General features: G+C 42.7%; 1 protein-coding gene across 5 annotated transcripts in view; it reads right to left on the reverse strand.

Annotated features, from left to right (window-relative positions):
* The window catches only part of epc1 (enhancer of polycomb homolog 1), a 181,661-nt gene that overhangs the window by 65,034 nt on the left and 100,008 nt on the right, over positions 1-16,619 (reverse strand). For all 5 annotated transcript variants that reach the window (XR_004415995.1, XM_033045425.1, XM_033045435.1 and 2 more), the window contains one exon: positions 2,123-2,282. Coding sequence is in view for 4 of the 5 variants with exons in the window: in XM_033045425.1 (XP_032901316.1) it covers positions 2,123-2,282 (160 nt within the window). In the remaining variant the exon portion in view is untranslated. The remainder of the gene's footprint in view (positions 1-2,122; positions 2,283-16,619) is intronic.

The raw sequence follows: 16,619 nt of genomic DNA on the forward strand, positions 1-16,619 counted from the left end.
CTTTTCATTAAAAAGCTCGTTACCGAAACTTGTGTTGGATGCAGTGGACTAAAACCTCTCAAATATCAATTATTGCCATCCCAAAGAATTATCTTATTATTACTTTGATTTCAACTGCTAACAAAAGACTGCTCGCTTCACCTTACTATTTAATCATAGATCAACTTTAAAAAATGCTTTTCATGGCAAAAGATAAGATTACAGGATATGAGGGGCGCAGTGTTAAATGTATACAAGAACACAAGAATTATGGGGAAGTAGGATATCTGGCCTTTGAGCCTTCTTTGCTATTCATCAAGATCATAACTGCCCTCTATCTCAATGCTGTTTTCCAGCACAATCAACATATTGCTTAATTCTCATTATCCAGAAATCTATCAATCTGACTAAACCTCCGCTGTCGACCTAGGAAGTGAATTAAAAGTTCATCCGAGTGAATAAATATTTCCTCATTTTAGTCCTAAACAGTTTACCGCTTATTCTGAAATGGATTTCCCTGCCTCTAGACTCCTCAGGTGAAGCATTCTCTCAATTTTCAAACTCTAGAAAATACAATCCCAGACTAATCAATTTCTTAAACTGCAAATTCAATACTTCCTGGAACCAGTTTAGTAAATCTTCATTACCTCCATAACTAGTAAATGTTTTTAGGTAAAGAATAGTGTAAAATATTCCGTATCTAGTCTCACCATGACACTGTACAATTACAGTAAGTCTTTGTTACTCGTGAAATAAAACTTTCATTATAAAGGCTGAAATACCATTAGGCCTAAGTACGTACAACACCTGCATACTGACCTTCAATGGCATGTACAAGTTGTCTCAGTCCTCGGGTCATTATTGAGTAACACAGCAAGCAGTGCTGCTGCCTTATAAATCCAACACCCCGGAGTTATCTTGATTTTCAGTGCAGTCTGATGTTTATACTTCATAACTGAATTTTGACAATTGTCTGTATGCTTCCCTCGTTTGTTGGTTTCTTCGTTAATCGGTTATTGTAAATATGTTAAGAGAGAACTAATTAGGGATTGATGTGATTGTTTCAAGATCCAACACAGACTTGATAAGCAAAAGTCTGTCATGAGAAAATTGAAAATGAAGACGGTCATTTAGTTCATAAGCTCACAAGTTCATTAGTGATTGGAGCAGAATTAGGCCATTTGGCCCATCAAGTCTACTCCGCCATTAAAAAATTTCCCTCTGAACCACATTCTCCTTCCTTCGCCCCATAACCCCCGACACCTGTACCAACAAGAACCTATCTATCTCTGCATTAACAATATCCTTTGACTTGGCTTCCACAGCTTTCTTTGGTAATGAATTCCACAGTTTCACCACCCTCTGATTAACTATATTCCTCATCTCCTTCCTAAAATAACTTCCTTTAATTTTGAAGCTATGTCAGATATGGGGCCCAAAACACTCCAAATGTGGTCTGACCAGTGCCTTATTGAGCCTCAGCAATACATCCCTGTTTTTTTGCATTCTAGTCCTCGTGTTTGCCTCAGGCGCAGCACCTTATCAAAGGCTTTCTGAAAATCCAGGTAAACAACTCTCCTTTGTCTATCCTATTTACTTACTTAAAGAATTCCAGGCAAAATCTCCTCTTCACAAAATCAGCCTATTTTATCAAATTTTACTGAAGTCAGGCTAACTGGCCTATAGTTTCCATTCTTCTGCTTTGCTCTCCTCTTGTACAGCAGGGTAATATTTGCAATTTTCCAATCGTCTGGAACCATTCCTGACTCGTAATTTTTGAAAGATCACTATTATGGCCATTTAGGACAGAGAGAATTCCTTCCTCCCAGAGGTAGTAAATTTCTTAAATTTTCTACAAAAGATCTGTGGTGGTTAAATTACTCATCTTAATCAAGCCTGTTGGATATTAAAAGATAAGGATGCTGTTTCAGTTTGAAGATCAGCCATTTCAGAAATACACAATCAGCAGATTCAATAACCTTATACTGAATCGACAGAGCAAAATATGAAGGAAAGCTACTTGAAGACGTGTGACTGTGTACATCTGGACGACAAATTTACAGATTTGTCAGGTTTCAATCGTTATTACAACTCTCTAACCTACATGTAACACAAAAATGTACATTTTTTATTTAATACTCACGCTGTATGTGAATAAGCTGCTTTGGCATCTTGAACTCCCCACTGTAGACAGATTCATAGTAGGCAATGTTGCTTTCCGCCTCTGGAACAGGAATAACCATATTATCCCGTTTCTCTCCATAGACCTGTTGTGCTGAAATAGCCCGCTGAAGATGATGTTCCTGAAGAGGATTAAAAAAAAGTTTTAATATGCGACATATCTCTCACCAATTCTAATTCAGAATTTTTCAAAGTTAAAATTTGAACTAGCATTTAAAACATTCAGCAGGCGGGGGGGGGGGGGGGGGGGGGCGCATGGTGGAGAAAAGGAGAAATAATTAAAATATATGTCCACTGATTTTCCAGCAACTGGTGGTCTGGCAGACTTTAATATGGACAAAATTACGACAGCTCACCTGAAATCCCCCTCCCCTCCCCCCGGAGCCCCCCCCCCCCCCCCCTGAAAATGCAGTGCCTAGGCTGGGGCAGGTGGCCAATCTTGACTTCATTGGGACCAAAATCTCCTCTTCACAAAATCAGCCTATTTTATCATGAACACTAGCCCAGCTGTGTTCGCTCAGCCAACTTCTGCTGCAGATCAGCAGGTTGAATTTTCTCCTTGTGGCTGAGGCACTGGAACTCTGGCCCAGTGGTAGTTGGCAAATGTGTTCCCATGGCAGAGCTCCGAGGCCGACATTTCGTCTCCTCGGCGGTACCTCTCCAGTACCTTCGGACTCCTCAAAGTGGCCATAACCTCTGTTGGTTCGGCAAAATGAAAACACACACACACACAATGTGATTTCATAGAAACACTGCCACCTTATCCACACGAGATATGACACAGTAAATCTACTTCTACTGATTTAACTGAGAGTGTTACACATCCAGCAGAGGTCACTGAACAGTAACCGGGAATGAGAAAGGCAAACATGTTCCTTATGTAACACAACGACAAATCCAACTCTGTTAACCCTTTCAGAATTCACACCATACAGCATGCAAAAGAAATACAAATCTTGAAAAACGGAACTGCCTTTCTTGGGTGCTCATCACCTTATCGTGCTGAATTAGTGTCATGGTTATCCAGCTTAGAAAGAGGCTCACTAGACCAACTTGTCTGTGCCGACCAAGTTGTCTACCTGAGCCAGCCCCATTTCCTTCTCAAGCGGACATTCCGATTAAGCTGATTTTTTATTAAACATAAATGCAAAACATCCAGTGATGAACTTCCTAAACACATTTAGATAGGTATACAGATAGGAACGTTTGAGGAATAGTGGCAAAACACAAGCAAACTGAACTAGTTTGGGTAGATATCTTGGTCGGCGTTGACAGGTTTGGTCAAAGTGCTTGCTTACCTGCTGTATAATGCTACAACTCCATCTCAGTTTATTTAGCACTTTGTTTATATACCCATAATTGAAGCATAAGTTTCTCAAAAGCATTTGGTCTCACTGATTCATAGTTATACAGCATGGAACACGTAATTTGGTCCATTAAGCAGCCATTTATACTAAACCTACACTAATGCCATTTTGTTTTCCGCACATGGTCATCAACTCATGAATTTATGTATTGCTACATAAAGATCATAATATCTTTAGTTACGTGCTGGCTAGAATCATATATAATGGATTCAGACATCCTGCAGTAATATTCAATGTAAACATGAAATCAATGCATATTTAAGTCTTAATGCAATACTGTCAGAATTATCCTATTACAGATAATCACACACAAATATTCCTGTCCTGCTGAGTTACTCCAGCATTTTGTGTCTACCTTTGATTTAAACCAGCATCTGCAGTTCTTTCCACACAGAATTGAGGAAATCATTTTTCATTCAACTAGCAATGGAGGCTGGGATTACACTACTTGGAGAAAGGAAAAAAAAATCTATCCATTTAATAAATACCCGCCCAAGCACTTGAACACAATTATAACTTCTAAGATTATGAGCCAGGTCTGGGATGTAGGATCAAATTGAAAATAGCTTCTTTCTATGCCATGCGTTTCTATGACTCAAAATATTTAAGAAGCACATAGGTGACGTTTTATAGGAAGAGGTTTAGATGCTTTAGTCCAGGCACCAACTTGTGAAAAGTCAATTGGCAGAGAGGTTGCAGACAAATATATGCCCAAGAACATCATGTAATTGAGATGAAGTAATCAAGATTATCAAAGAGAGAAAATATGCAAAACAAATAAGAAAATTGAAGACTAATCTCTCCAAGGTCCTGTTGATGCAATCACCAGTCATAAATCCATTCTGTCAACTAATGAGGCCCCATCAAATCTTTCAGGGACATTTTTAATATTCATAACATCATAAGATTATGAGGAATAGGAACATAATTAGGACATTTGGCCCATCTACTCCTCCATTCAATCATGGCTGATCTATCTCCCCCCCGACCCCTCCTGCCTTCTCCCCATAACCTCTGACACTTGTATTAATCAAGAATCTATCCATCTCTGCCTTAAAAATATCCAATGACTTGGCCTCTACAGCCTTCTGTGGAACAGAATTACACATGTCCACCCTCTGACTAAAGAATCAATTCAAATTCTATTTTGTGATTCCGTGAATAGTTCCATAATTTCCAGCTCTTTTGCAGCCCACAAACAACATTTATTTATTCTACCAATCTACCATGGCTGCAGAGTATACTGCCAGAAAAGGCACGGTAATTACACTCAAATCTGCTTCATGCTGATTTGTTACAGCTGTCTCAGTTTTCAAGTTGGACTATTTGTCGGAACACAACTGCCATTCTTCCAAGGCATACATATGCTTGTGCTGCATGCTGCTGTGCTGGCGATCTAGCAAGAACCCTTGCCTCTGCTGGCACTCGTGCAGCAATTGCCCATTACTTCGTTTTGGGAGGCTGTTAGGAGCAAGAAAGATTTAAGAAAGTACTGCAGATGGTGGAAAAATCGAAGGTAGACAAAAATGGCTGGAGAAACTCAGCAGGTGAGGCACCATCTATGGAGAGAAGAAATTGGTGACGTTCCGGTCTGAAGAAGGGTCTCGACCCAAAACGTCGCAATTCCTTCTCTCCATAGATGCTGCCTCACCCGCTCAGTTTCTCCAGCATTTTCTGTCTACCTCGGAGCAAGAAAGAGCTGGGACAAGCAGTTTGCAATGATTATTCCAGCACACATTTGTAACTACCTACAACAAAGGAAGCAGGCATCACCGCAAGATCCTCTGCAGGTCATGTCATTCTAGAAATGATCCCACACTCCAATAATAAAAGGCATTAGAAAATGTGCTTTTTGAACATTCACTTAAAGGCACTGCAAACTCTTCTCTCGAACACCTAAACAATCAAGAGACCTACGTCGGACTCCCATTCATTGACTACAGTTTTGCTTTTAACAGCATCATTCGGCAGTGACACAGCGATAGGACTTCAATTTCCTTCCACATTCCAAAGATGTGCAGGTTTGTAGGTTAATTGGTTTCTGCAAACTTCTCTAAATTAAAAAATCAACTAATTTCCAAGGCTCCAAGACCTAGGACTTAGCACCCCCCCCCCAACCCCGCAAATGGATTCTATCCTAAAGACCACAATCAGCAAGGTGACAAAATTCTACCACGATGATTTTCAAACCCAGCACTCCGCAAGGTTGCAAGGCGGGAGATGATAAGTGGGGAGGAGGGGATAGAGGGAGAGGAGTAGGGAGGGAAGAGGGGTTATGGAAGGAGGGACGGGTGAGTGACTGAGGGTAGGAGAAGAGAGGGTGGGGGTAGAGAGGGAGGGAGTGGGGAAAGAAGAGAGAGGGTGAAGAGGAGCAAGTGCTAGGGAATGGAAGAGGAAAGGGGTAGGAAGCAGAATGGTGAGGTAATGGAGATGGGGAGGGGGAGGAGGAGAGGGATGGGGCATGGGGAGGGAGCAGAGGAGGGTTGGTGGAGAGTGGGAGGATAATGGAGGAGGGGAATAGGGGACTGAAAAGGGAGTGAGATGAGTTCACATTGATCTTATATTTTGCAGGCGATTGCCATTTTGAACATTTAAAACGTCGCAGTCGCGCTCCCACTTGCTGGCCGCATCTGTGCAGTTGGGGGAGGATTGCCATGACTCGCGTCACAACGGGGATCTCTGGCATCACAATGGGAACCCGTCAGCTGCGCCTGCGCCTGGGTCATTGGTGGAATATTGTCAGGCCCAATGGGTCTGCACCTGGTCTAGTACAACTTAAAACTGGAAAGGATAGCCTTGGATGAATAAAGTATGGAAGAAGCTGTCATTTTCAAAAGTGCAGGACAGGTTGTTAAAGTTATCATAGAGATTAGTAAACAAAGCAGAATTTTTAAAAATTGCACATTCAAGTTCAAATTTATAATTAAGGTACAGTGATTTTTGAGTTACCATGCAGCCATACAATTAAAAGAACACAACACACGATAGAACTTAACATAAACATCCACCACAGTGTTCACTGTGATGGAAGGCAATAAAGTCCTCGTTTTTGTTCACCCGTGTTTGGGGCCTTGACCCTTCGTGGTCGCCGCTACGGACGGCCTGATGTACAGGCCCTCTCGTCGGGATGATCGAAGCTCCAACATCGGGACGGATGGAACACACCCGATCCGGCCACTTTCTTACCGGAGAAAGCATTTTCTCGGTTAAAGGCCGCAGGCAGGCCATCGGTCGGAGCTCTTCACTGACGCTCCACGCCTGCTGCTAGAAGGTCCGCAGACGGCGGCTTCACGATGTTAAAGTCAGCAGGCCGGTGGTCGGAGCCTGTCTTCTGGCTCCGCGAGGTTAAAGTCCACGCTGCGCCTGCTGCTGAAGCTCTGGGCTGTCTCCGGGTAAGGCCGCACCAATCCAAGTTGTTAGGCCACGAGGGAGGCAAACATGCAACTAGGAGAAAATTTGCATCTCCGCCGAGGTAAGTGACTGGGTAAGTGACAGTTTCTCCCTATTCCCCCCCCCCCCCGCACCACCACCACCACCCCCACATAAAAACATACCGAGAAACATGAGCACATACATTTTAGACATACTAAAAAAACAAAAAAATCGAAATGACTGAGGCTGCGCCACCCGATGACGTCTAACACACTTGGGAAATCCAATAATTGTCTTAAATGGTCCAAAACAAATTAGAAATTGACATTTCAACTTAAGTTGAGTAGAACATTCATCGCAGTGATTCTAAACATTTTATGCATTCAATGCATTTTATAAATTATATTATGTATACCTCCCGGAGTCAGCTAATCCAGAGCAAGGCAGAGGTTAATAAATTAATCTGCAGAACCATTTTTGATCCAGCACAAAAATAACACAAGGCTACAACCTCCTAACGCATTGTAAAAAGGATGAACAGTGATGAAAGGAGCAGTCTAATTACCAAATGGATGTCTAATCTGGCATCCTCCCAACTGTTTTCCATGCAAATCTATTCACTCCATGTATGAATGAACAGCAGAGTACAAGATACAGCAAATATCATAGGAACCATAAATACTCTAGCAGCAATACTGATGACTTGTGCCCTAGAAGTACCAACATGTCCACCCAACATAATCCATAATGGTAAATCTGGTTTTTAATGATCAATTTGGAAAATTGTCAAGGAATATCTTGTTCAGAAAAGGCAAAATAATTTCAATGTGGTTACATACTGCTCAATCTGTCTACTATCAATTGTTTGCAAAATAAAGGAAGCCACCACCAGCAATGTTCTCAAGAAACAGTAACCAATAACCTACTTATAGACGAGCAGTTTGACTTTCACCCAGACCATTCAAATCAGACATCTTAATTTGGACCGAAAATGACAACCAAAGGTTTTTTTAACATAAAGATTTTTGGACAAGGAAGCAGAGGATATGGAGATAAGGCAGAAAAGATTAAAGATTAATTCAATTGAAACTCCTGTATTGGATGAATGATGATTGCGACCACCTACCGACCTGGGTACACATGGAAAAGGCGAGTTCACGTCTCCCGTTGCGGTCTGCCCTATGCTCCCAACTCCCCCTTCCTATAACACCTGTGGGTGCAGGCCCAATTGCGTCCCTCTCGCTCAAGATATGGAGTCAACTCAGGAAAAACTTTGGTTTCCAAGGCCCTTCCATCTTGACACCACTGCCAAAAAATCACATCTTTAAACCTTCAAGTACAGACCACGCATTCAAAACCTGGCATAGCAACGGTATCAGTAGTATTAAAAACCTATACAAGGATGGCATCTTTTCGTCCTTTGCGGAGCTCTCGTCCCAACTATAGCCTCCCAAACTCCCACCTTTTTCGTTTTTTCCAGATTAGGGATTTTGTGAAGAAGACATTCCCCTATTTCCCAAATCGTCCCCCTGAAACCCTGACCGATAGCATCTTAGCTCTAGATCCCAACCGGAAGAAATGCATCTCTGTTTTGTATAACTTGTTAGGGTCGGTTATATTGAAACCTCATACCTCATTAAAAGCTGCGTGGGAGGGTGAGCTGAATACGAAACTAACAGACCAGCAATGGGACTCTGCCTTGGATTTGATCCATTCTTCATCCATATGTGCCCGTCATGGCCTAATCCAATGCAAAGTCCTTCACAAAGTCCACTACACAAATGCAAGATTATCTAGAATTTACCCCGCTGTTAGGGACACCTGCAACAGATGTAATCAATCTCCTGCCAACCATAGCCATATGTTTTGGTCTTGCCCCAAGCTAGCAGCCTTTTGGAGGAGTGCTTTCGACTTGATAAGCAGAGCCTACGGCCACACTATTCCTCCAAACCCACTGTCAGCCATTTTCGGTACCCCTCCCAACACCAACCTCTCTGTTGCGGTGAAACGGGTCCTAGCTTTTACAACCTTGTTAGCCCGGAGACTGATCTTGCTTAACTAGAGGCTCACCTGTCCCCCGACACACGCCCGCTGGATTAAGGAGGTGCTTTACAATTTAAAGCTTGAAAAACTTAGTTTCTCTCTCAAAGGCTCTACCAAGACATTCCTAGATACATGGAACCCTTTCTTGGAACTTGTTAACTCTCTCAACTTGTCCCCGGACTCGGAAGAGGACTGAGTGCTCTCCACCATTGTACTGCTCTACTGCAGCTGCTCTCCCCTTAACCCCCCCCCCTCCCCACACTTATTTATTTAATTACTTACTTATTTACTGTTATTAGTGAACGAAACAAAAGTTTTTTTTTTAGTACTTTTTGTTTCGTTTATCTTACCATATTTGTGTGGATGTGTACGTATGTGAGTGTTGTTTGTCCCCGTTTGGTTCCGACCTGATTCGGGTGGGTTGAAGGTGGGTAAGGGTAAGGGCTTTGAGTGTCGCTTACATACTGTTGCACAATTATGCCGAGTGTCACTGTCTGTTATCATTGTATGTATGCAAATTGCTGTGAAATTCAAATAAAAAGATTTAAATCAAAAAAAAAAGATTAATTCAATTGTTACTAAATGATAATCCAGCAGAGAGGAGGCACGTGGCTTACCCATGCTTCACCTCTGCTCTCACTTGCCTGAATTTATTCCCAAAACTGGAATAAGCATTTTGTAAACATCTTACCATCATTTTTTGAGAGGCAGGATTGCTATGGTGTAAAGTAATTAAAATAAATCCAGATACAACGTGAATAAATCCCACTGCAACATCCGTTACAAACCCAGCTCTAGTGGTTATTAGACCAAGTGCGGACCTGTTGGGCCCGTTCCCCCAACGCAATATTCCACCACTCGCCCATAGCCCCCAACTGCGCAGATGCGGCTGACGGGTTACCGTTGTGACGAGAGTCACGGCAACCCTCGCCAAACTCCTCAGGTGCGGCCTGCGATGTTTTTAAAGTTTAAAATGGCAATAACTTGTAAAATATAAGATCAATGTAAATGCATCTCACTTTCCCTTTTCAGTCCCTTATTCCCCTCCTCCATTATGCTCCCTATCCCCATCAACCACCGCTGCTTCCTCCGCTCAGCCCCTCCCGCCCCTCACCCCCTCTTCCATTACCTCGCCATCCCTCTTCCTTTTTTTCCCCACTTACATTATTATTGATTTTTCGCAGAAATATATACAAAACAGTGCAACACCATCACCATAAATAAAACAAAATAAGAAAAACAACAATCAAAATAAAAAAATAAACAGATAGGGGGAAAAAAAGTAAATAAAAAAAAAATTTTGAATAAGACAGTGTGGTTCACTTACCAAATTAAAAAAAAAACTTTACATTAATTTGTTATCTGGGGATATTTCAATATTCACACAAACATACCATCTAGTTCTATATAACACAATCTTCCCATATCTAACTCGGCATTTATCTAATTGGTGTCATGACTCAAATAAACGGTCCATTTTTTCCAGATCTTCTCAAATGAATTCTCCTGGACTCTCAAGGAATATGTCAGTTTCTCCATATTAAAGATGTCTCGCACAACTTCTAACCACTGTTCCTGTTTTGGACTTTTTTCATTAAACCACTGCGTGGTAATGGCCTTCTTACTTGCTGCAAACCAAACTTTAATCAAATATGTATCTTCTATCTTTACTATATCTTCAATGTGCCCCAGATACATCACAGGGCAGGTATTTGGGATTTTATAACCCAAGGTATTTTTAACAACTGCGTTAACATTTTCCCAATATGGCCTTATCTTTACACAGTTCTAGAAAATATGTGAGTGGTCTGTCTCCGTACTCCCACACAGCCTCCAACAGTGTTGTTGGACAGCAAAGGTACACAAAATTGCTGGGGAAACTCAGCGGGTGCAGCAGCATCTATGGAGCGAAGGAAATAGGCGACGTTTCGGGCCGAAACCCTTCTTCAGCAAGTTGTCTGCTTTTTATTTTGGGTGTTATAAAAAAGCGAGTTAGATTCTTCCAGCAAAATTCTCTCCATACTAGTGAGCTTGTGGATGTACATTGTGTTTCATACATTTGATAACATTCTTCTTCTGTTATTTGGAATTTTTAATTCTGCTTCCCATTTTGTTTTTATGTAGAGCGTTGATTCTCCACCAGAGCTTGGTAGAAAGCAGAAATGACCCGAGACCCCTTCTGTTTGTATGCATCCACAATCACCTTGATCACATTATTTGAAGTTTCATCTAGTTCTGGGCTTATCTCTTTTGTAAAGTAGTCTCTTAATTGCAAGTATCTAAAAAAATCTTTGTTTTCGAGACCATACTTCGACTTTAAATCTATTTATTCAACTCGCCAATTTCTGAAATATTTTCTGAACTCACCCCCTCTTCCTTCTCCCCTCCTCCATTACCTCGCCATCCCTCTTCCTACCCCTATCCTCCTCCATTCCCTCTCATCCCCCCCAGCACTCGCTCTCCCTCTTGACCTTCCCTCTTCTTTCCACTCGCCTTCATCCCTGCCCCAGTCCCTCCCTCATCTCTCCTTTCCTCTACCCTCAGTCTCTCTCTCCCTCCATCCATAACCACTCTCCTCTCCCTACCCCCCTCCTCACCTCCCATGTGTGTGGGGGAGAGGGTGTGTATGGGGCAGGTGGTTGTAGGGTATGGGGGCGGTTGTGGGGGGAGGGGAGAGCGTGGGGGGGGGGGGCGTGCGTGGGGGGGGGGGGGGGGGTGTGGGGGCTGCGGCATCACAGGGGAGGGTTGGTGTTATATTATTGATATTATTCATTCGCTCCTTTTCCCCATCCCCCGCCCTATCCACTCATGCATAGCCCCCAACTTCGCAGACGCGGCTAGAGAGGGAGGGGGTAGAGAGAGAGAGAGAGAGAGGGTGAGGGGGGTAGAGGAAGGGGGAAGGGGGGTAGAGAATGAGGAGTGGGGGGCGGCATCACAGGGGAGGGCTGGTGTGTCTCATTCTTACATACTTGGAAAGTGCCCACTTTTATATCATTCAACCTATGTCAACTATATTGCAATTAGCTACATCACCTAATAAACCAAAAAGCCTTGAAAAAATGTAGAATTTTAGGCCATTCAAAGATTCCATTTAATAAAGCTGATTTAGATCATTAATGGATTGGACACATGCTAGTGCTGATGAGTAGATACCATGCATACCCCACTAAAATCAGTCCGAATAAGGGCCCTGACTCGAAACATCACCTATCCATGTTCTCCTGGGATGCTACTTGACCTGCTGAGTTACTCCAGCACCTTATGTCCCATCATGCATATGGAGTGGTCAAAAGAATAGGTTAATTTGTGGTTTCATGAATAACCTCATGTACATTTACACACTTGGATTACCTCTAACTCTAACAATGATGGCCTAGTTAACATGCAAACTTAGAACGTGAAGAATTTGAACAATTCTCTTTTTTTAAATAAATCTATCTGCAACATTCAGACACACTTGTGGCACTTATCATATCTCCTACAAACAGCATTTATTGAATGGAAATCAAACAATATTAGGCAGCACTAAACAATAATAGCTTGCTCGGAGTAGCAGGACGGAGAACCTTAGAAGTGGACCATCGCCACCTGAAATGCTTTGGTGTACTTTAGTAGAGCCTGGAAAAATGCCAACACCAACAACGGAGAGGTCATCACAGACCCCACAGTGAGACCACCGGGTTTTGACCTCCATCGCAAGCAATGGTTAACCTTGAACAGAACCCGCACCCACCCTCCCTACAAGAACAGCCCATCACCTGCATAAGTGGGGGATGACAGGCAGTCCTGCTTGCGACTGCGGACATCCAGACCAGACCATCCCACACATCGTAAATGACTGCCCACTGAGGCTTTTCCCTGGGGGCATCAAAGCCATCCACCCAGTAGCTGATGCTGTGCTGCCCTGGATGTCTACCCTTGACATACAACTTTAGGCTGCGCCATACGCAAGAAGAGATATTGCACATTTACAAAATGTATTCTAAGAAATTAGGTAGACAAACTTTAATTAAATTAATCCTAAAGAATTAGGATCATATAAATAGTGGAAAACTTGGGAAAATTTAAGCGGTCTACTAAATGAATATAATCTCACAGAATTTAGTCTTAAATCCAAAGCTATTAACCCACGGCAAACATTTAACAATTAAGGCACCATCAACTTTATTTTGGGTATTACAAGCAAACATGCATCTTTGTGCCATAAGTTAAATAGGATAGATTATGAACCGAATTCCTCAAATACGTCCAGCTTTAGCACACAATTAAATACCACCAAAGCTGTGGATGTCCAGAAGTTCATAAAATATTTTTTAAAGCTAATGTTAAATTTTGAATAAAACCAAAACTCCATCACGCTAACATATGAAATGGCATTCACAATTCCCACATTCAAATCAGTGATTGACTGATTTGAAGGTTACAGTATTAGTGTATGCAAGGCTGTAACCTGACTGAGAGGCACTGTACATATGAATAAGTATATGGGATACTGTTGGGATGGATGGGCGAATAATGGATTGATTTACTGGCAGTTATGAGGCTGCAGCAATCTATTGCTGGGTGGGAACGGAGCATTTCCAAGTGACTTCCCCTGAGAAAAGCAGAGCCAAGAGGGCAGAGCAGTTTCACTCGCTCGCTTAGTGAGGCAGAATGGCTGGTATTCGTTCTTCCTGTGACGGTTTGGTCTCCCGTCACAGCTATTTCTGTGAGCTCTTCCCACGCACTTTTTTGCTCATTTCCAACTTACAAACAGTTTGGTCTACAAGGTTTTCAGGAACGGAACCCTGTCATAACCTGGGGACTTCCTAAACATGCACATAATGTTGCATAAACATGAACTTTATTATTGACACTAGTGTACATAACATATTACAGAGTTAACATTAAAGTCCTGATGCAGGGTTTGCTTCAAAATCTCCACCTCCACAGACGCACCAAGTTTGAGCAGATTTTTTCCCTCAACATCAAATCTGGGCAACACAGTAGAACATTATTTTTTTCATTATTAAATTATGCTTGTATTCCCAAATCATCTTGTAAACGAAGAACAAGTTACACTTCTTTTGTTCGATAAAACAAGTCCTTTACACGTTAAGGAACATCTGTTGTTAACTTACTGATTTCCTTAAATCAAACAAATGACAGACCACACACATCATGTACATTGCCAGCCAACCACTCCAACTTCAACTGATCCAAAACCTCAACCAAATCCTTGTTGACAAATCTCGGACATTCACATATTTTCTTCATGATCCAGAAAATTTAAGCCCCCTAAATTCTGTTTAAACTGATACAAGCTCCCCACTCACAGCAAATTGAAATGTCCTATAATTTGATCACATAGTCCCACTGCCCATGAAGTTCACTCTTCTGTGCCGAGCCCATAACCTTCATTTAAACTTCCCAATACCTGCCACCACCCCCAATTATACCCTCAAAGCAACCCTTTGATCAAACTGCCATGATAAAGCATTCTGCAAATATCTTGCATTTTCTTCCTCTGCCAAGATTGCTGTGTTTCTCTTGGAACTACAATAAAAGATGAGGTCCGGAAAAGACCAACCATTTGGAATGAAACATCAGGCTAGAGGGGCCAAGCAATAGACCGCTGCTCTTATTTCCTACCATTCTTAGATTCAGAACAACCATATACAATCATAACAAATAGAGGTACACAAAAATGCTGGAGAAACTCAGCGGGTGCAGCAGCATCTATGGAGCGAAGGAAAAACACCGGTCACCCACTGAGTTTCTCCAGCATTTTTGTGTACCTTCGATTTTCCAGCATCTGCAGTTCCTTCTTAAACACATAACAAATAGACCGTGGGCCGAGGTACTTTTTTGTTTCATTTTGTGACCCAAATCACGTATCTACCTGTATTTATAACATATTGTGTAAAAATATTATAGAAATCATACCTGAAACTCTTCAACAACAAAACCTGCACATATTTTTAAAATATGAGGAAAACCTCCAATTTTCCGAGTAGTAATTGTCCAATCAAAGCCGTTTGACATTGAGACGGAAGCCAACTGACCGATCATGCTCTTTGTTTCATGCAACAAGCCTACTGGGTTCATGCTTGCCTCCTAATAACATCACAACAATAGCAAGGTTTCGAATGAAGAAAGTAATGCGAACTTGCTGATAATTTCGTTTTACAAACGATTTATTTTGTAAAGTTATGATGTTGTGAACTGTGAAATAAAATGATAAATAAAAATGTAGAGCTAGGGTTAGGGTTAGGATTAGGGTTAGTGTCAGGGCTAGGGTTTGGCATTCTCCTCTCAGTGGAAGAGGGTTAGGGTTAGGGGTCGGCAACCTACGGCCCAAGCAGGCCAGGTCCTGCCCGTAACTCGAAAACATCCAGACCGCAGGTGTATTTTTTTTTGAGGACGGAGCCGGCGTCATGGGGGTGCTGAAGGCGGCCCTGGGCCGAGCTGAGCAGAAGGGTGCAAGATAGGGGGTCAGTCAGTCGGCCAGCGGGTGCTGTGAGGGGTCGGTCGGGCTGTTGGCCGGCTGGTGGGAGTAGTGAGCTGTTGGCCGGCCGGTGTTGCAGCGAGCGAGCGGACTGACGGAGCCGGTGCTATGGGGGTGCTGAAGGTGGCCTGGGCGCCGTGCATGTCAGTGCTGCTCCCCACCATGTTGACATTCAGTGTAATCGTGGCGTCGGGTGGGCTGCTGCTGACGATCCAGAAGGGCATGCTGGCCGAGGTGGACCCACTGAGCAGACACACGTACAGAGCCCTCAGCCGGTCCCAAAGCGACTCCAGTTCTGGGCAGCTCTGGAAGGGGGGCGAGTTATGGTCAGGCTTAGGCATTTTCCTGCCAGTGTCTTAGGCTTCCCCCAGCCTGGCACTGCCCCAGTCCCATATGGCTGTGGCCCCCACTCTGCACACTGGCAGTCAGTGGGGTTCAGTAAACTGGGGAACGCACAGGATCTGCCCTCACGCATTAATTAGGCGGGTTCAGGAGCCGGTGAAACCCGGGACCTCTGAGGCAGTCCTGTATTCAATGTTCCCATTCGAGTCTCGGCACTACCACAGAACACCCGAACGGAATCGAGCTCCCCATAGAGTAATATACAGCTGTATATTATTGAGCACAAGAGGGCGGTGTTACTTTTTCTAATTAGCTTAATTAATTACTGTGCAACATTTTGCACTGACGAGTTATGAATTCCTTATCAATGATGTTTTATCTAAATCTGTGCCAAATTTCAAGTAGATACCAGACATGGGTCACGAAAGTTAAAATCTAGAGCCATTTTGGCACCTCGGCCTAAAGGGAAATCACAATTCAAAACTACTCTATAGTGGCAACCAAGACAATGAAGTTGAAGTTAAGTTTATTGTAGCGTGCTCACCAGTCAGGGAAAAGACAATACATGATTATAATCAAACCATCCACAGTATACAGAAACACGATAAAGTTAATAATGTTCAGTGCAAGATAAATTTCAGTAAAGTCCGATTAAAGATAGTCCGAGGGTCTCCAATGAGGTAGATAGTAACTCAGGATCGCACTCTAGTTGCTGATAAGTAATCCAGTTGCCTGCACGTATAAAATTCTTTAGCTCCCAGTACAACAATGTAGCTAAGTATCATAACATTTGGTTTATTATGGCACCATCAGCCAGGATGTACTCATTTAGTAATAACAAAGAAGTG

Source organism: Amblyraja radiata, chromosome 2 (genome assembly GCF_010909765.2).
Source record: "Amblyraja radiata isolate CabotCenter1 chromosome 2, sAmbRad1.1.pri, whole genome shotgun sequence".
Taxonomy (NCBI): Eukaryota; Metazoa; Chordata; class Chondrichthyes; order Rajiformes; family Rajidae; genus Amblyraja; species Amblyraja radiata.